General features: G+C 36.0%; 1 protein-coding gene across 2 annotated transcripts in view; it reads right to left on the bottom strand.

The window, feature by feature from the left end:
• The window catches only part of RSF1 (remodeling and spacing factor 1), a 133,384-nt gene that overhangs the window by 58,421 nt on the left and 52,773 nt on the right, over positions 1 to 22,190 (bottom strand). For both annotated transcript variants that reach the window (XM_027848101.1, XM_027848102.1), the window contains exons 3-5: positions 12,131 to 12,223; positions 10,020 to 10,225; positions 2,934 to 3,088 (exon numbers count right to left, since the gene is read on the bottom strand). In XM_027848101.1, the coding sequence (XP_027703902.1) occupies positions 2,934 to 3,088; positions 10,020 to 10,225; positions 12,131 to 12,223 (454 nt within the window). The remainder of the gene's footprint in view (positions 1 to 2,933; positions 3,089 to 10,019; positions 10,226 to 12,130; positions 12,224 to 22,190) is intronic.

Raw genomic sequence — 22,190 nt, 5'->3', positions numbered from 1 at the left:
TACTATCTATATATGTGCCAGATGGCATAACATCTAAATACCTAAAAGAAAATGTGACTGATTTGTTTATTTATTGAATTAATTGATTAATAAGTTGATTTATTGTAAAAATCATGTGGGTAAAAGTGAAGGATTATAATGTACCACTCATTCTCTGACCAACACAAATCTAACCAAGATGTGCAATAAAGTTAAGGACCTAAATAGATTTTAGAAAGTTCAAAATGATAGATTGCTGGTGGCTATTGAATGAAAAAGGAAAGAATAAACATATTTTTCAGCATGATCATTATTTCAAAAACTGACCATGTACTAGGCAGGGGTAGGGAACCTGTAGTCTTAAGACTACACATGGCCCTCGAGGTCCTCAAGTGTGGCCCTTTGACTGAATCCAAACTTCACAGTACAAATCCCCTTAATAAAAAGATTTTGGGGAGCAGCTAGGTGGCGCAGTGGATAGAGCACCGGCCCTAAAGTTAGGAGGACCTGAATTCAAATCCGGCCTCACACCAACACTTGACACGTACTAGCTGTGTGACCCTGGGCAAGTCACTTAACCCCAATTGCCTAAAAACCAAAAAAGATTTAGTCTGAAAGACTTGGACTCATTCAAAAGGCCACACCTGAAGACCTAGAAGGCTACATGTGGCCTTGAGGCTGCAGGTTCTCCACCCCAGTACTAAGGTATAAAAACCTCACAAATGCAAAAAAAAAAAAAATCAGAACTATTAAAACATTATTTACTGATAACAATTCAATACAACTATATTCAATAAAGGGGTCTATAAAGAATTAAAAATTTATTAGTGATTAACTTAATCCTAAAGAATCACTAAGTGAAAGAACAAAGCACAAGAACAACAGAAAATTTCATGAAAGAAAATGAGATACCATACCAAAAGTTCTGGAATGCAGCCAAAGTGGCAAGTGTTTACTTCTCTAAACAATTTCATCAACAAAGAAGAGAAAGAACAGATCAAAGAAATGGATATGAAATGAAATGAAAGAAAAAAAATCTCAACTAGAACTTTTAAAAACCAACTAACCAACTAAAGAGCAAAAAAGATATTCTGAAAATCAAAGACAAGAAATCCAGCCTCAGACCAAACACTTGTCACTTACTGGCTGTGTGACCCTGGGCAAGTCACTTAACCCCAATTGCCTAAACCACCCCCTCCAAAAAAAATCAAAGACAAGATTAATAAAGATAAAAAGAAAAAACCCATTAAATTGAGAAATAAAAGATTACTGCTTGAAGGGAAAAAACAATAAAACAGATAAAATATTATATAATTAAAAAGTCTGATTTTTTAAAAAAGAGAACTTATAAAAAAAAACTTCCAGAGTCAGGAAGTAAAAAGAAATTTTCACAAAGAACAAAGCAATTCATTAGAAAAAGATTTTTCTCAAGTATATGACAACAAAATTTACAAAAAGGAATGGTTATCTTCATAGTTAAAAAAATACCCAGATTATCAAAACAAGAATTTAAATAACCCAATATCAGAAAAAGAAATTGAACAAGTCATAAATGACTCCTGAAAGGAACCCTCCATCACCTCCAGGATCATATGGATTCACAAGTAAATTCCAATCAATATTTAAAGAACAATCTAGTCACATGTTTCTATGTCAGAAATGGATATGGTTTTAAAGAATGTATTCACATTATTTTAAAACTATTTCAACAGATCAAGAGTTGTTCAGGTGCCATAAAAAACAAATCCACCATAGATACTGCAAATTACTGTTTTTCCCTAAAAACTTTTGGAGGGAGATTAATAAAGCACTTTATATAAAAGCCATGTTTCCCACATTTTATTCTTTCTATATACTGAGCAGAGTAGAGAAGTGAATAAGACACAGACTGAAGTCAATGCAAAGAATTAGATCTAAATTGTGATCTGAGGTAAACAGCCAGGAAAATTAGTGGACTCCAGAAGATATACAAAGGAACTGGGGGATGTTTCAACCTGCAAAAGAAGACTTAGGCAGGGTATAATGGCTATATTTAAGTATACAATGAAAGGTTTTCATGTGGAAGGTGGCCTGGACTTGTTTTGGATGAATCCAGAGAACAATGAATGGAAGCTATGTGGACACTGATTTTGGATCTATGCAAGAAAAAATGTTAACACTTAGAGTGGTTCTAAATCAGATGGTCAAATTTCATTGCTTAAAATCAAATTGGAATTTTAAAGCATTTACTCATTCAATGGCAATTTCCCAAACATTCATAAATGTCACAGCTTAGACATGATGAATTAGTGAGCATTTACACATTTAGATATGAATCTACACACATGATTATCTATTCATTGATCATAACAGCTCACATTTTCTACAGTACTTTAAGATTTACGAAGCATTTTCTTTACAACAACCTTGTGAGGTAAACTGAGGCTCAGAGAGGTCTGCCATCATGTAGTTATTTAACTAGTGGCAGAGCTGGGACTTGAGCACAAGCTTTCTTACTCCAAGTACCTCTGCCATTATTGTCAGCTCCTACTTATTTTGATAAGTGGCTAAACATTTTCTTACTGAACCCTCTTGGAATTATTTATTTTTATTTATTTATTTATTTTAGAAAACTGGGGTTAAGTGACTTGCCCAGGGTCACATAGCTAGTAAGTGACAAGTGTATGGTCTGAGGCCAGATTTGAACTCAGGTCCTCCTGACTTCAAGGTCGATGCTCTATCCACTGTGCCACCTACCTGCCCTGAAATTATTTTTTATAACTTATACATCTATGCTTTTCTTTTTTTTTTTTAACTGAAAGACCAGAAAATACTAGCTTGGCAATCTTCTTCAGACAAAGATGCTAATTTCTGAAATTAAAATAGGATACTGTTGCATGTATTTTGGGAGCTATGGAGAAATGTAGGGCAGGGTGTGGGAGAGAAGAGCTGTTTAAAAAAAAATGCAAAAAAACCTTGTTTAGTTGTTTCTCCATCTTTTTTAGTTTCTTCTTCCTCTAGGCTGGGGCTTTCTCGGGAGGAGGGATCCTGTTGGCTAGAGTTTTTCAAAAGTGCAGGATCTATTTGAGCTTTCAGGAGTTCCAGAGTCTCCGCCAGTTCATTTCTATTTCTAAACAAGGCAAAGAAATATGACACCATGAAAATCCATTTTTCTGCTCACAAAAGTTATTATTCTACTGATTTTTATTTAAAACAGCACAAACACCACCACCGCTGATCCTGTCAATTGCCTCCTTACAAGATAAGTATTCAAAAAAGAACTCTTATTTCAATCTAATTCTTCATCGTTGTGGCTACGTCTACCACCAATGCAGATCCTACTCCTCTAACACTTAGTGAACAATATTTATAAGTTGATATGGCTGAAAAATTAAATCATCTCTTGATTCATTATCCACTGACCACTAGTATTTCTGAGCTGGGCTAGGCTGAGCAATACGCAAAGGCAGCTTTGCAGGACAGTCCAAGAAGCTTGCATCCAAGCAGTACAGACCTCCATGTTGTAGTGAATTGTCAGAACAGGACTTCAGTAGAGGTAAAAAGAGTGTCTGCAATTATACTATACCCTCTTAAAGCAACCTTGTGACATGGGAAATGAAAGTAATTATTAAATTCATTCAGTAGAAGAAGAAACAGAAGCCAAGAAGTTAAGGAATCTTCCTAGATTACAACTGTCTAAATAAATCAATGCTTCTTTTTTTAAAAAATATTTTTCCCCAATTACATATTGACAATTTTTGACATTCATTTTTACAATTTTGAGTTCTGAACTCTCTCTTTCCCTTTCTCTCCCCCTCATTCCCTGAGACAGGAAATAATTTGATATAGGTTATACATGTGCAATCATGCAAAACATATTTCCATATTAGTCATACTGTGAAATAAACACTGACAGAAAATAAATAAGAAATATGAAAAAAAAAAAAGAAAGAAAGTGAAGAATAGTATGCTTTGATCTGCATCCAGATTCCATCAGTTCTTTCTCTGGATGTGGATAGTACTTTTCATCATGAATCTTTTGGAATTATCTTGCAGCACTGTATTTCTGTGAACAGACAAGTCAGTCACATTTGATCATCATACAATATTGGCTGGTATTATGTGCAATGTTGTCCTGGTTCTGTTCACTTCACTTTGTATCAGTGCATGTTATGTCTTTCTAGGTTTTTCTGAAATCATCCTGCTCGTCATTCCTTATAGTACAATAATATTCCATTACATTCATATACCACAACTTGTTCAACCATTTCCCAATTGATGGGCATCCCCTTAATTTCCAATTCTTTGCCACCACAAAAAGAGCTACCATAAATATTTTTGTACAGATAGGTTCCATCCCCTCCTCCCCCCGCTTTTTAAAAAATCTCTCCGGGATACAGACGTAGTAGTGGTAATGCTGAATCAAAGGGTATGGACAGTTTCACTGTTCTATGGGCATAGTTCCAAATTGCTCTCCACAATGGTTGGATTAGTTCACAACTGGTATTTCTTTCTCAACACATACTTATTAAGCCACTTACCTCTCCCTAAGAACCAGGGTGACAAAGGGCTACCTGACTTAGAAGAATGAATTTAGGATCCCCTTTGAAAAGAAATCTATATCAAGGAGAACAGTAGTATTTTAGTTTTGGATTTTATTTTGGACAGAAAACAGCCAAAACAAAACTAATTCAGAGCTTTATAACAAGTAAAAGGTTAAAACAGGATAATGGACTCTTAATATGCTGCCACCATAAAATTTTCTTTAAGACATATTTACAATGATTCATCTTCTCTACTCATTTAGAAAATCAGGAATTCCAAAATGTCTTAATTCAAGCAATTCCTAATATCAGAATCAGAATGCAGAGTGTCTGAAGTACCTGCATAGTACCTGCATTTACTAAGGGACTCCATGATCTACAAACCCAATTCACTATTTTTTTTTTTAGCAGTTAACTAAGCTTAAATTTATGAATTTAAATTCATCTCAACAAGGACCTGGTACTGTTTTTATGGCTATATCCATCAGCAAAGAAATATTTACTGAGCACCTACTATGTGCCAGGGACTGTGAATACAAAAAGAAACAAAGACAATCTGCAACTTCAAAGAGCTCGCAATCTAATGAAATACACAACATGTAATAGGCAACTATGCGTGAAAAAGTTACATATAGGATAAATACGAAATAATTAATATTGAGAAAACAGTGAAGTTAAGAGGGGTTGGGAAAGGTTTCTTGTAGAAGATTTTAGTTTGGACTTAAAGGAAGTCAGGAAGGTCAGTAGTCAGAGGAGCGGAGAGGAGAGATAGCATTCCAGGCATAGGAAACGGCTAGAGAGAATGCCAAGAGCCAAGAGATGGAACAGCCAAGAGGCCAGTGTAACTGGATCAAAGTACATATTGGGGAGTGAGGTGTAAGAAGACTGAAAAAGTAGGACACAGCTAGGTTATAAAGGGCTTTGAAAGCCAAACAGAAGATTTTGTATTTGATCCTGGAGGTGACAGGAAGACACTGGAGCTCACAGAACAGATGGGTGACATGGTTGAACCTGCATTTTAGGAAAATCACTTTAGTGACTGAATGGAGGACGGATTGGAATGAGGTGGTACTTGAAGTAGTCAGGGTACTGTCATAATCTAGGCATGAGGGAATGAGAGCCTACATCAGAGTCGGAAGAGAGAAGGTGGTCTATTGGAGAGATGTTGCAAAGGTGAAATCTACAGGACTGTGGCACCAGACTGGATTGGAGTGGAGGGAGAGATGGTGAAGAGTTGTGAAGGACACCCAGGAGTCTGAAGTTTGACGGCATGGTATTGCCCTCTACAGTAATAGGGAAGGTAGGAGGAGGAGAAGGTTTAGGGTAGGGGTGGGGAGCCTTTGGCTTTAAGGTCACATGTATTCATCTAGGTCCTCAAGTGTGGTCCAAACTTCACAGTCCCCTTAATAAAAGGATTTGTTCTGTGAAACTTGGACTCAGTCAAAAGGCCGCATCTAAGGACCTAGAAGGCCACATGTGGCAGGTTCCCCACCCCTGGTTTAGGCGGAAAGATAATGAGTCTAGTTTTGGATATATTGAGTTTAAGATGTCTATCGGACATTCAGTTTGAGATGTCTAAAAGGCAGCCGAAGATGCAAAATTGGAGGTTAGGAGAGAGGTTAAGGCAGGAAAGGTAGATTTGAGAATCATCAATAAAGAGATGGTAATTAAATTCATGGGAGCAGATGAGATCACCAAGTAAAGTAGTATAGAGGGAGAACAGAAGAGGATGCAGGACAGAGTCCTGGGAAACACCTACAGTTAGAGGGGATGATCTGCATGAGGAGTCAGCAAAGGAGACTGAAAAGGAATGATCTGATAGGCAGGAGGAAAATCAGGAGGGTGATGTCCCAAAAACCTAGCGAGAAGAGAGTATGCAGAAATGCTATCCATATCCAGAAAAAGAACTAAGGAGTCTGAATGCAGATTGAAGCATATTATTTGCGTGCTCTCTCTCCCTCTTTTTTTTTTGTTTCTTCTTTCTCATGGTTTCTCCCACTGGTTCTAATTCTTCTTTACAACATGAGTAATGTGAAAATAGGTTTAACATGAATGTATATGTAAAGCTTATATAAAATTGCATGCCATGTTTGGGTGGGAGAAAGGGAGAAATGGGCAGAAAATCTGGAACTCAAAATATTATAGAAGTGAATGTTAAAAACTAAAAGTAAACTAATAAAAAAAAAATTAAAAAAAAAAAGAATAAATATCCTTAAAAAGATATGTTCAGTAAAAAAAAAGAGAGAATCTAGGAGAAGAGGATGATCAACAGTGTCAAAGGCTGCAGAGATGTGGGATGTGGACTTAGAAAAGGCCACTGATTTTGGAAACTAAGAGATCACTGGTTACTTTGGAGAGAGCAGTTTCAGTGGAATGATGAGTTTGAAGAAGTAAGAGGACAGGTGAGAAAGGGGAGACACCTATTTCAGACAGTCTTCTCAAGGAGTTTAGTTACAAAGGACAGAAGAGATCTAAGACAATAGGTAAGCAGGGATGGGTCAAGTAAGGGTTTTGGTTTTTTTTCCAGGATGGGGAAGATAAGGATACATGTTTGTAGGCAGGGGCTAGTAGAGAGGGAGAGATGAAAGATAAATGATAGAGTAAAGATGAAAAAGAGGACAGACAACCTGTTAGAGGAAACAGGATGGAACAGAATGACTTGTACGGGAAAAGGAGTTAGCCTTGGTAAGGAGTAAGGCCACTTCTCTGTGTGAGATGAGGAGGAGATAGTAGCTGAAGGCATCTGAGTGATACAAGATGAGGAAGCAGGAAGAAGTGGGAGCTCATGGAGAAAGTCCTTGATTTTTTCTATAAAATATGAAGTAAAGTTCTCAGCTGAGAGTGTAACGGGAAGGGGGAGACATGGGAGGTTTGAGAAAGGATGAAAAGATTTGGAAAAGCCACTGTGGAAAGTGGGATAGTGAGTTGACAAGGAAGGAATAGAAAGATTGCCTAGCAGCAATGAGGGTACAAGTGAGATTGTGTAACATAAATCTGCAGTGAACCCAATCAAAATGTTTGTGTAATTTTCTCTACCTCTGCTCAAAAGCATGTATGTAGAAGTGAAGACAGAAGATAGTGGGAGTTACCCTAGGCTAAGGTTTGGCAGAGCACAACTGGAGATAGGATAAGGGGCCAGAGATTCAAGAAAAGGTTGGTGTAGAGTTGAACTGGTTAACCAAGAGGTCAAAACGGGGAGAAAAGGAAAGAGTGGACAGTGTAGGGAAGAAGGCCTGGGAAGGAACTGAGGGGTCAAAGGATTGAAGGTGATGGTGTGGATGAAGAGCAGAGTTTGTCAAAGGAAAACAGAGAAAGAGGTAGAAAGCCAACAGATTGTGGTCAACTAAGGGGATTCTGGTACACAACACTTAATTTTGAACAGTACAAAAAAATTTCACTGAGATTAATAAGAGTCCTGTGTCTGACACATAGTAAATACCTAATAAATGCTTGTTGACTAATAGAAGGATAGATCAACAACAAAATCAAAGGCCCAGACGTGTGGAGCTATGTCCTTGACGATACAATGTTATCTCTTTTTTATGGGGGAAGAAAAGAAGGTGAAGAGGGAAAGAAAGATGTTGCCAAATGTCAGAGATCCAAGGACCCCACTGCACTCAACTTGAAAGCTGTTGGGAAATGAGTAAAATTATTTTCTTCTAAGCTCCTTAGAAATAAAAAGACTACATTTCTGGCTTTGTCATTAATTAGCAGGGTGACCTTAGGCAAGTCACTTAATCTTTCTGGGCTTCAATAATAAGAGAAATTTGCCTTTTCATATATCACATTTTATTAAATCAAAACAGGAGTTTTTCACCTTTTTTGGTGTCTTAGATCCCTCTGGCAGAGTCTGGCAAAGCTTATGGACCCTTTCTCAGAATCACGTCTGTTGCCTACATTCACGACTGAAGGAAATACTAAATTTCAGTTAGATGTTTATTAGAAATAAAGATGTAATCTCCCTATCCAAGTTCACAAACTCCTTGAGGGTATGTGGACCCCAGGTTAAAAATCCTTGATCTCCAAACACAAAGATGGTATGTTCAATCTAATATGAGGAATGACAGATGGATATGGTAAAGTATCATAAAAATCTCCTTTGTTTTATGCTATAAATTGGGAACAGATTACTAACAGTTCTTTGGGATTTGGCTGCTTACCTAAGCATAACAACCTAACTCTACCATCGTCTGAAAGAAGTGGCTTTGGAAATAAGTATTTTTAGTTAATTTATGTTACATCTGTTATAAGGGAATAGCTAATGTACTCAGGTTCACCATAGGATCACCTCAAATAAAAACGCACACTCAAAATTGCAGTGTATTTCTTTTTTTTTTTTAATTTTTTAAAAATTATTTTGAATAACATGAACATTTCTTTATACAAAGAACAGAAAAATAGGACTGACTGTACTTGACATCAATATTATGCAGAGTTTAGCATTTTAAAATATACATTAGATATAACATAGTAGTCCTAATATTGCCTTACCTGTCTGTATCCCTTTCTGAACCTCTTTCTGCTTACCATGAATTTTTGTAATGTTTCTTTGTTATTTTCCTTTCTGTTACTCTTTTGTTATTGTCATCACTATATGTCTTCATCCCTCTACAAATCTCCCCAAACTCAAATATAAGTCTTTCTTTGTAACAAATATGAAGGAAAACAAATCCACACATTGGCCATCACTAAAAATGACAGTATGCCTCTTTAAAATGTTCACTTAAAAAAAATTGTTGAACTTCAATGGAAGAGTGCACAGAAGTAAATGTAAGCTAGAGGTGTCTGCCTTTGCATAATCACTGAATTCTGAATAGCTGAGCTTCTAGCTTCTAGTATGGAAAATACAAACATAAGGAGAGATTCAGGATAAAGACTGTAATTACTATATGTAAGAAAACCAAAAAATTCCCCAAGTCCTCCGTCCCCCCACCACAAAAGGCAAAACACAAGTTAGGATTTTTCAGATTCATGTGTCAAGTTAAGAAGTTGAACTTCTGTAAAATTTCAACACATAGAAAGAATGCTGCCAAAAGGAAATGGGCATAATGAAACCTTCCATGACACTCCCATGGAGAAGTGATTCTTCTTTCCTCAAATCTCTTTTGCCACTGTTAGACCACTTCAAAGCCTATATTTCAAAATGCTTTACAATTAACTATGTACATGTATTAGTGCTCCATGAGAACAGGTGCCATATGTTTTATCTTGTTCTACCCAGAACCTAACACTGGGATAGGTATATAGTAGCCATTTAATAAACATCTGTTGAACTGAATTTAAGCAGGTAATTTTTTAAAACAACAAATTTGAATTATGTACATGGGAAGGAACCAATATAGAACTTTTCTCATATAAACGCACTAATTTGAACATTTGTATCTTTAAAACATGCAATATATTAAAATAAAATTTTAATATTTCTATTTCTAAGAATAATTTTTCGGGGAAAAAAGAACTGTATATTGACAAAAATTTTACTAGCAAAAAATTTATTTGAAACAATAAAAAACGTACCTGACGATACATTTCCATGAAGACCCATCTTGATCATCTTGTTCTTCTATGTACATTCTGACATTATGATCTTGATCCAGCTGGTACCAATACATGAGACCATCTTTGTCTCGGCCAATTGGCTGGAGGCGCATGGCATCAGCATCCTCCTCATTAATAATGTTCTTAAACTTCAGATTGTCATCAAACTGACATTCACAGAGGTACTAGAAAAAATTGTAATGTGGATTTAAATATTGCATCTATATTTTTCCACCACAGTAAGAAATAATAAACAAAATGCTTATCTCTTTTGAAGATGTTCCATCTCACAGTTTTTGTTTGCCTTACAATAATGAAAAAGTAACAGTCCACATATCGTTACTTAAGGTTTCTCAAACACTTTCCCCACAAAAACAATGGAAGAGTGATAGTACAAAGACTCAAAGACTAGTCCACAGGCACAGAGCTAAGAAATATCCCAGCTGGGCCAGATATGACTGCAATACTGAGAATCAAACGTCATAGCTCACTTAAGTAGATAAAATGCAAGTAAAAATTCTGTATTTATCATTACTTAAAATGGTAAATTTAAATAACCTCATACCATACACAGCCACGTATGGCTGGGTGATCATACAGCATCACAATTTCAAAAATTTCCGACTGTCACCAAAATCTTAAGTAAAATTTATGGACAACACACATATAGCAAAATCTGCTTCTAAATGATTAAATGATCTTTTTTTTTTATACAGGTAACCTTTCAAAAGCTGTTTTTTTTTTAATCTTTTTTCCCCCCTTTTTTAGGCAATTGGGGGTAAGTGACTTGCCCAGGGTCACACTGTTGGTAAGTGTCAAGTGTTTGGTCTGAGGCCAGATTTGAACTCAGGTCCTCTTGAGTTGAGGACCGGCGATCTATTCACTGAGCCACCTAGCTGCCCCCAAAAGCTGTTCTTTAAAACCTAACACATACTCAGTCTTTCAAAAAGATATTCATTCAGTAGATGTTGTCTTCCATTAATTCTCTTAATGAAATGATACTCACTCATGTCTAATTTTTAACGTCATAAAAATAGCTGACACTTTTCGTTTAAGTTTCAGCATACTGTCAGGGTCTACCTGGACCCTGAATCAGATTCCTTCTTCAAGTCTCCTAAGAAATGTAGTTCATGCCCTGGTCACCCTGCTTTCTCCCTGTTCTAGCCTACTATGTTTTTGTGCAATGGCACTGTCTGTGAGATTTGATAACTGGCCAACTCAAGCTATTAGGAAGCAGACAGCCCGAAAGGGTCAAGAAATACATCGCCAATCTTCCTGGTCTTGTTTGATGTCTGCTTCCAGAATTCTGCTATATAAGATTTCTAAAACAAATTCTGTGATTCCTTGTATTTGATACTGGCCCCAAATTGGAATCTGATTCTACTACATCTTCTTGTTTCCCTAGAAGAGAACCTAACAGATGATCAAGTCAGTCTATTACTGTGTGGGAACAAGGGAGTGACATGTACTACGTATCTAACATAAGCTAATCCCTGAAAAGTAGGATGTTTACATACATAATTTAAGAATAAGTATTTAATCTTGGGGTCCTTTGATCATTCAACCTATTTATAAAAAGCTTCTAATTTCAGAAGCAGTTAACCCTTCCTTAACCAGTCTGTGGAAAGGGTTCTTCCTTCACTCTGCTGGTCATTTCACTCTTCAGTAGCCCTACATGGGAAGGAGGGCAAGGAGAGCAAGCAACACTCCAACTTGGATTTGGACTTTCTAGCAATTTTATTTAAAGTACAATGAGTCTACTCAATTAGGGAAGAACAATTATTTCAAGTTATTAACCCAGTACGAAAAGCAATATTAATAAAGTTTTGCTATACACATTAGCAATTCTTGAGAAGGCTGAAGTGAATTTGAAAATGCATTTCTATCCTTTCTATCACCATCCTTGTAAGCTTACATAATTGAAAAAGGCTGGATTTAGAAAGCAATCAAAAACCACCTAGGTTAAGAATAGTTTCTTCTGTTCTCCCCAATAATGATAATATTGGTTTTCAGCTGGTCTCCAAATTCAACTACAAGGGCTACAAAATGTTTTAAAACAAAGGCATTACAAGAAATAATAAATTTATTACCTTTAAAAGTCCCAATTTGCATTCGACACTCATTTCAAGATAGCCCTTCTTCTCCATCTCCCACGCCCAAGTGCTATTGAACTCTTGGCACATCTGTCAGATAAACGTAATATTTAAATGCCTAAGAGCAATGATCATGGTATCTATGTCAAATTTTGTTAACTGTTGCTCATAATGCACATTTTTTTTTCATTCAAGAATATCAATAAACATTTATTAAACACCTAATATGTGACAGACATTGGGACTACAAAGATTAAAAAAAAGTACTCTAGTCTTCAAAGAATGTACAATTCAAGAGGATGAATTATAAAGATGATTATATCCCCAAGTTTCAAAAAGGCAATACAGTTTTATGTCAGAACCAATTTACTGACCCTAATACAGTGCCGCCAATGTTTCCTTCGTAAATGAATGAACATAAGCTGAGGAAAAATAATAGAAGGTAAACTTTTTGGCTAAAGGTGTATTTTTTAATATAGACAAGTTAAGGTACTCCTTTCTAAAATTATTACATTCTAACTTCTACAAAGACCTTTTAATTATTTGAAAACTTTCTTAATTTTAATTCTTAATGGAATAAGGTTCAAGTCTAGTATCTAAGATATGCTGGCTGTGTGACTTTGGGTAAATTAACTTCTGTGCCCCAAGAAACTCTGAAGACTCTAAGTCACAGAACAGTTGTCAATTTGTGGTCAAGGGAGTTTCTTGCAAAGATAAAACTACAGATTCAGATTAAAAAAGAAAAAAATAAACTATTCTCTAATATAATATAAAATATTATAAAATATAAAAGCATTCTCTAGTTAATCTACATCTTTTATATTTGTTAAAAATGTCATAGAGAAATTTTTTTGGAGGTATGGGGGGTCTGGCCCAGACTTGTAATTTCATTGATGGAGACTTACTTCCTTCCACTGAGGAAAATCAACAATAATCTACTAGGTGCTAGGGATACAAAGATAAAGATGAAACAGATTCTGCTCTTGGTGGAGTTACATAGACGCCTCATGAACTGCAAAACCCCAACTTTAGGCCTGCCAGCCACTCTCTCTGATCATATTGGTACACAGTTAGATACCACCAGAAGAAGTCACAGAACTCTGCCAAATGGGATCAATAAACCTTACACTCTATGATCTCAAGTGGGCTCTCACTTCTGCATGGTAATCTCATTATTCCTTGAGTATCTCTACAGCATTCTTCCACAACTTCTATTCCAAACATTCTCTTCTTATACAAGTTGCTTTCAGCCAAGGACCTTGCCATCTACTCTACCAAAAGAGTAGCAGGCCATGCATATCTGACCTGAGATCATTCCCCAGCTCCACATTTTAGTTCGTATGCTAATATAAAGAAAGCGTCCAAAAAGCAACTAGGATCACCTGAAGGATCTGGGGATATTGACTTGGAGAAGACTTATGAGTGATATGATCAATCAACAAACATTTATTAGTCAGTGAGTCAATAAGCATTTATTAAAGGCCTACCAAAGGCCAAACTATGCTAAGAACTAGGGCTACACAACATTGTGTGATGACCAACTTTGAATCTAAGACAATTCCAAAAGACTCATGATGGAAAATACCATCCACATCCAGAGAAAGAACTATGGCATCTGAATGCAGATCAAAGCATACTATTTTCTTTCTTTTTTTTTCTTGTGGTTTTTCCCTTTTGTTCTGCTTTTTCTTTTACAACATAACTAATATGGAAATATGTTTAATATGACTGTAAATGTATAGCCTACATCAGATTGCAGGCCATCTTGGGGAGAGCAGAGGGGAGGGAGGGGGAAAAATGAAGAACTCAAAATCCTATAAAAGTGATTGCCGAAAACTAAAACTTAAAAAAAAAAAAAAAAATAAAGTGTTACCAAACAAGAAACTAGGGCTATAAAAAAGGCCAAAAAGTAGTCCCTGCCCTTGAGGAGCTCACAACCTAATGAGGGAGACAACATGCAATAGGCAACTATGTTCAAATAAATATACTGTATTTTTGAGAATGGATAATGACTTCAGTTTTGGACATGTTGATTTTAAGATGTCTACAGGACATCTAGTTTGAGGTGTCTGAAAGACAGTTGGAAATGTGAGACTGGAAGCCAGCAGAGGTCAGGGCTGGATAAGTAGATCTGAGAATTATCAGCACTGAGATAATTAAAATCATAGGAGCTGATGAGATCACCAAGCAAATTAGCATAGAGAGAGAAGAGAAAACAGCCCAGACAGAGTCTTACTGGACACCCATAGTCAATGGGCTCAACTAATACAGATAAACACTTGAGCAAATGAGACTGAAAAGGAACAGTCAAATAGGAGGAAAACCAGGAGAAAGTGGTGTTCAGAAAATCTAGATGGAAGAGAATGTCAAGGAGAAAAGGTTGACTGACAGTGTCAAAGGCTGTTGAGAGCTCAAGAAAATAAAGAGTTTTCAAAAAAAGGCTATTGGATTTGGAAATTAAGAGATCATTGGTAACTAAGTACACATAGTGACACAGTTACTGTGTCTCAGGCACAAGGGATACAAAAACACTAAATTTGTGTACAAGGACCTTTCTCTGAATGAGGACAAGAGACTTTGTCCCAGACAAAATGCCAGGATTCAGGGTTAGATAATCTGAGCTCTTAATGGTTACTGAGGGCTCAGGTCTTTTTTTTTTTCCTTGCCTTTTCATGGGGCTCCTTCAATAAAGGACATATTTGTCAATGTTGATTTTCTCAGTCTCCTGGGTAAAATTCTGTAATGGAGGGCCATCAGGATGTTTAATTTTCTCTGCAATAATGTAGAGGGCTAACAAAGTTGATTTTCATTTTCACTCCCCAATGGGGACAGCTTTAGCTTCACCCCAGATCTGTCTCAATAGTAATGGGCAGATATAAAAATATTTATTTTGTCTCCCTTTCTGTTGCCTGTGTATGAAGCTCTGAGTCGGAGTAGGTTGAACTCGGGAGGTTAATCTATTATCTACATTGGTCAATCCTCTAGACTGGCTTAAATTTTATCTGTTGTTCTTGATCATGAAATGGGGCTGGTTGATTATTTAATGATAAGTTCATTCTATTCCCAAAATCTGAATGAGTTCTAGTTGGTTTCACCAATCTCATTTTAGATGTAGCCTACATGATTTTCTCCTTCCTCTTCTTTTTCCTGTCCCATTCTTTCCTTCTCACACTTTCTGTTAAAAAAAACAAAACAAAAACAAATCCAACTAAACTTTTTTTGGATGTCTTTTTGGCTTTACATCAAAGGACAGTATCTAGCACAATGCCTGGCATATAACAGGTGCTTAATAAATGCTTGTTGACTTGACTTTTTACATAACCTAAACATCAAAATAAGAATTCAGAAAGACTTTAATTTAAAAAGGCCAAGGTCTCCCCACTGCATCCTAGGCTATCTCCAGTTGTCTTGATTCGTATCTGGCTACTAGACCCAGATGGCTCTGGAGGAGAAAGTGAGGCTGGTGACTTGGCACAGCCCTGCCTCACTCAAACCCAATTCAACTTTAAGTTATAGCATCATCTTCCTGATGTCATCATGGTCCTCTCTGAGAACAAAAGACAAACCATAATTTTCCCCTGTAGCCTTTCCCTCCCACTTCCTTTCCAGAGAGCCATTCCATAACAAAGAGTCAGTCTTGTCTGTTGTCTGAACAAGGAATTCTTTTTTTTAATGCTAGAGGTAAGGGGAAGCCAGTGGAGTTAATTTAGCAAGGGAGTCACACAGTCAAAGTCGCAAAACTAAAGCTCTTTTCACTCTATGACATTGCTAGGCCAGTGTAAGGTATATGAGACTCCAAATGATCTTGATGAAGGCAGTAGATAGAATGATGGATTCAGAGACACAGACAAGTGATAGGTATAGTTTTGGACACTTGCTAAAATCACTCAACCTTAGCTGACTCATCTATCTAATAAGGAAAATAATACTTGCATTAACTGCATCATAGAGTTATTTTCAAGAATGTGAATCATAAACCGTAAAGCATGACATAAATGCTAGTTACTCAGATTTTCTTAAGGTGTAATTTAGATTAGTATATTTCTCTATTAAGCTTCATGCACCATACATTTCTCAAGCACTTATGTGCAATGTGACAAATAAGAAGACTAGGAAACAAGTTCTGCCTTTAATGGAGACTGGTTTAGTGGCCATGGACTTTTTAGTAGCTCTAGTACGAGGCATTTTCATCCTCACAACCTTTCAAACCTCTTCAAAGAAGGAATTACGAATAAGAGATATAAATAGTTTCAATTGTCTACATGGTCTAAGATACCAAGAATCCCAAGGCGGTAACAATCTGATGAACTAAACTGTAGAGAAGACTAATAATCTCTAACCCATTTATTCAGCAACACTCTCCTCACCTGACAACATACTGTGGAATGGCTGCTAAAAACAAAAAGCCAGAAGCTTACTCTGACTGGAATGATAGTACTCTGTGATGAAAAAGACAAAAACAAAAACAAAAAAAACACACAAAGTCAGCAAGAGAAATGAAGAACAAGAGGGAACTGGTGTGTGTGGTACTCCACCATGCCTTTAGGAAAAGGAACTGGCACCTAGCTGGGGCCAATTCTGTCCCACATGAGTCACTTGGGGCCAACTCAATGCAAATTCCTTAGCATGGGAGAAGGCTGACACAGCTTTGAAGTCTAGCCCTGAAGGAAACTGCTTTAAGAAGAGGAGTCAAAAAGTGAGCAACAGGAGAAATATGAGGGGCAAAGACTGAAATTACTAAAGATCTCAGGAGGAAGAAAAAGTTAAAGACTTTGAGCATAAGGATACAAATCAACAAGGAAAATACTAATAACAAAAGTGAATATGCCCTCCAGATCAGCTGTAAGTCTAAATACCTATGAATAAATACTGCGAGACAAAAAACCAAATGAATCAACACCTGATGAATTAGAGGACTCTGTGGATTCCCAAGAAAGTTTGGAACCACAGCAGGGTGTTCCTAAATGGTTTAAAAGAGCAATAAGAATTGTGAAAGCAAAACTGATACCCTGCACAGCCAAAATAACTGGTAGAACAGAAAAACTTGAATCCATAAGTGGCAACCCTCACCTAAGAAATAAAAGAGGGAACAAATGATTTGGAACGCAAATACACAGAAATAAAGGAAAATCTGGGAAAAGAATAAAGCAATAATTTTAAAGAAAACATGATTTCTATGTAGGTAAAATATATTGGTCTCAAAGACAACATATGTCAAGACAACTTAAGAATTACATGTCTCTCAAAAGAAAACAAGTCAAAAAACTTGAAGACCATAATGTAAGAAATAATGCAAGTGGATAGCATTCTGGCCTTGGAGTCAGGAGGAACTGAGTTCAAATCCGGCCTCAAACACTTAGCAGCTGTGTGACCTTGGCCAAGTCACTTAACCCCAGCTGCCTCACCAAAAAGCCAAAAAGCTAAAATAATAATAATTATAATACTATTATAAGAAAATTTTCATTATCACCTCTCACCTGGACTACAGCAACAGTCTCCTAATTGGTCTTTCTGTTCCCAGTCCCTCCCCTCTCTGATCCAACCTCCATACACCTGCCAAAGTGATAAGTGCAGATGTGATCATGTCACTCCTCTGCTTAAGAAGCTTTAAGGACTCCCTACTACTCTAGGATAAAATTCCTTTATTTGGTATTTAAAACTCTTTGTAATTTGGCTATCATTTTATTCCTCCAGGCAGATTACACATAATCCCCCTCACGAACTCTGTGATCTAGCAAAACTGGGAACAAGAGGGAATTTGTTCCTGATGTCATGGTCCTCTTCAAGAACAAAGGACCAACCATAATTTTCCATGCTTGCTGCTCTCCATGCACGACATTTCATCTCCTGCCTCTGTGTTTTTCATAGGCTGTTCCCCATGCCTAGAATGCACTCCTCTGTGCTACCCCCTCCTTCCACCTTTGCTTCTTGGAACCCGTGGAACCCTTCCTGAAGGGTGAAAATTAAGTAACTTCCTTCAAGAGGTCTTTTCTATATTAACTTACATGTGAGCATGCTGAATTCCCAGTAGAATATGGGCTCCTAGGGTATAGAGACTGTCTTTTCCATCTATATCCCCAGGGCCTACAATGGGGCCTGACACAGCACTTAAATGACTTGCTTGATTGATGAAAAGAACATCAGAGTAGATGAAACAAAAGTCCCAAAGGTTCAAACCACTCCCCCAAATGTAAATTCATCAAGTTCATCAGGCAACTCTGATCAACTCCCCTATAGAAATATCAAGTAAAACATTTTTATGAAAATACTTTCTACATATACAACATTATCTTACAAAAAGAATTACTATCCAATCAATCTATAAAGTTCTAAAAGGGAGGAAAGGAAAATGAATAACTACCTAAATAGAAAAATCATTTTTAGAAAATACTGATTAGTATCTAAGAATCCTGTATTAGACTTCTTTAAAATTAAACACCTGAAAGCAAAGGTATATGTGGATTTTTCCTTAAAATGATAAGAAGCATATACATAAAATCATTCTGCAAGCATTATTTATAATGGGGATAAGCAAGAAGCGTTCCCAATAAGATTAGGAGTGAAACAAGGATGCCTAAAATCACCAATATTATTCAATACTGTATTAGAAATGTTAGCAATAGTGATAAGAGAAGAAAAAAAACTGAAGGAATAAGAATGGGCGGTGAGGTAATAAAACTATCTCTTTTTGCAGACAATATGATGGTACATTTGGAAAACTATAGAGATTTAAATAAAAGGTTAGCTGAAAAAATTAATAATTTAAACTAAGTAAAAGGATATAAAATAAACCCACATAAATCATTAGTATTTCTATATACCACCAAGAAAGCACTACAAGAGATGGTTAAGATAGATTTTATTTAAAATAACCACAGACAGTATAAAATACCTGGGAGTACACTAGCCAAGACAAACCCAGAACTATATGAACATAATTATAAAACACTTTTTATACAAATAAAGTCAGATTTAAATAATTGGAGATATATTAATTGTTCATGGGTGGGCAGAGGACAATATACTAAAACCAACAATTCTACCTTAAACTAATCTACCTAGGTAGTATTCAGCCATCCCAATCAAATTAACAGAAAAGCATTTTATTGAGCTAGAAAAAAAAACACAACAAAATTCATTTCGAAGAGTATCTTAAGAACCAATGAAAGAAAAAAATGTAAAGGAAGGAGGCCTAGCAGTACCACATTTTAAACTGTATTAGAAGTCAGTAATTATCAAAACTATGTGGTACTAAGAAACAGAATAGCAGGCCAGTGGAATAGAGTAGATACACAATACACAGTAATAAATGATTATAGTAATCTTGTGTTTGAAAAATATAAAAATTTAGATAGGAATTCACTATTTGGTAAAAATAGTTGAGAAAACTGAAAAGCAGTCTGGTAGAAATTAGGCATAGACTGCTACTTTACACTATTTACCAAGATAAGGTCAAAATGGATACATGACCTAAACATAAGAATTTTCATAAGAAAATTAAAAGAACATAGAACGTATTACCAACCGGACTTATGGATAGGAATAAATCTTGTTTATTTGTGAATAAACAAGAGATAGAGAATATTTTGGGATATGAAATGGATAATTTTGATTACATTAAATTAAAAAGGTGTTATACAGATAAAACCATTGTAGCCAAGACTAGAAGGAAAGAAGAAAATTGGAGAAAAAAAATTTTATAGAAAGTTTCTCAGATAAAGGCCTCATATCTCAAATATAAAGAGAACTGTCAAATTTATAAGAATATGGGTCATTTCCCAATTGATAAATGGTCATAGGATATGAACAGGCAGTTTTGGGAAGAAGAAATCAAAGCTATATATAGTCATATGAAAAAAATGATCCAAATAATTATTGACTAGAGAAATGCAAATTAAAACAACTCTGAGATGCCACCAGATTGGCTAAAATGATAAAAGGGGAAAATGACAAATGTTAGAAGAGATATGGAAAAATTGGAACACTAACATGCTGTGGATAGAACTGTGAACTGATCCAACCATTCTGGAGAGCAATCTGGAATTATGCCCAAAGAGTTATAAAACTGTATATACCCTTCACTCAGCAATACCACCATTAGGTCTATTTCCCAAGGTGATCCAGGAACTAAGCCTTCAAACCACTTCCCAGCCATTTTCCTTTACCACTCCCCACCTTTTCAAGTTTCCTTTGGCATGTTTTCTTCTGTGCTTAGAATGTAAGCCACTTGAGGGCAGGGCCTGTCTTGCTTATATTTGTATCACATGGTAAGAAAGGCATTAAGAAGGAAAACTTGATAGGACAATGACTGCTTGAATATGGAGACATGGGAGTAAAAGAAGTCAGTCCACCCTAGAGCTCCTAACTTGCATGACTCAGAGAATGATAACAGAAACAACACTACCACCCTGGAGTTGTGTGATATTTTATGGTTTTCTTAATGCTTTTATATATGTTCAGTTTTTTGATGCTTACTACAAGGGTTATCTTCTCCTATATGATATTCCTGACAAGTGGTTGTCTGACCTCTTTTTAAGCACTTCCAGTGACAGGAAACTCACTCTCTGATGAAGAAGACTTTATGTTCTAAAATATTTATAGCAGCTCTCTTTGTGGTGCCAAAGAACTGAAATTGAGGGGATGGCCATCAATCGGGGAATGGTTGAATAAGTTGCGATACATGATCGTGACAGAATATTACAGTGCTATAAGAAATGATGAGTAGGTTGATTTTAAAAAAAAACATGGGAAGACTTGTATGAAATAATGAAGAGTCAAACCAAGAGATCATATACAGTAACAGCAATATTGTTCAAAAAGTTAACTGTGAATAACTAAACTATTCTGAGTCATATGAATATTCAAATCAACTACAAAGGACCTATGAAGGAAGATTCTATCCACCTCAAACACTAGCCTTCTCTAGTGCAGAATGGATGGGGGAGAGAGAGGGAAACAGCTCAGAACTCAAAATGTAACAAACAAATAAATATTTTTAAAAATTATTTTAATTAAGCTGGTACTTGTCAACAACAATGAAAAATAAATCTCTGGCTTCATTTATTGCAGTGTTTGAACATGACAAAAACTAATTTTACATAAATCTCACAGTTCAGAGTCTACAGCTATTACAAACATATACACACACATACACACAAAATGTAATTGGTCACTGAAAGAGTTGAAAAGGAAACTCAATCATTTGGTCATTTTACAGAAGAGGAAACTGAGTTCCAGAAAAGGGACTTGCTTAGTTAAGTGACAGAGGTAGAGCTAGAAAACCCAGGTTTCCTGACCTCCTAAAAATCAAGTGTTCTACAACACAAATGAGTAATAATGATAAGTGATTATTACTGAGAACAAAATATCATCCTCACATTTAAACATTTCTTCAGTTTACAGAGTGCATTCTGCACAACATCCAATGATGTGGGTAGCACACATATTATTCCCATTTTCCAGATGAAGAAAGTGAGAATCTCTCTCAAGAGAGATTCTATGTCTTGCTCTTATAGCACTAGTTGTTGTTTTATAATAACTGTTTTGTGAGTTATAAAATCAAACCTTGAACAAGATTTGTCAAAGAATATTAATCCCTGTTCATCATTAGCAGCTACTATGACAGAATAGCAACTTTATAGATACTAGACATAATTAATTTGCCTAATCTTTCTCATCATAATACATTTCAGAAACTCTTCAAAACCAGTAAGGCAATTTTATCTATCTGTAAAACTAGATAGGATTCTCCTGGTACTGGTTTTTTTGGTTTCTTTGTTTTTTAGTTTAAAAGCTGTGTCAAGTATATTTTATATAAATAGAGAAAGAAAAAAATTTTAAAGGACTTAATGATTTGAAATATTAAACTGTAACAGTATTCTCTAAGGTCACAGGGCAAACCAGCATCAAAAGAATGAAGATTTCTATTCATAAAAATTCTAAGTTCAGCTGAAAGATGCTATCTAACTCTATATGGAAGTATGTATTGTGTGGTTTCACAGAGAGGGGGTGTGTGTGTGTGTGTGTGTGTGTGTGTGTGTGTGTGTGTGTGTGTGTG

The sequence above is a fragment of the Vombatus ursinus genome, unplaced genomic scaffold, assembly GCF_900497805.2.
Source record: "Vombatus ursinus unplaced genomic scaffold, bare-nosed wombat genome assembly UNPS02005659.1, whole genome shotgun sequence".
Classification (NCBI taxonomy): Eukaryota; Metazoa; Chordata; class Mammalia; order Diprotodontia; family Vombatidae; genus Vombatus; species Vombatus ursinus.
This window is presented reverse-complemented; position numbering and strand designations above follow the sequence as displayed.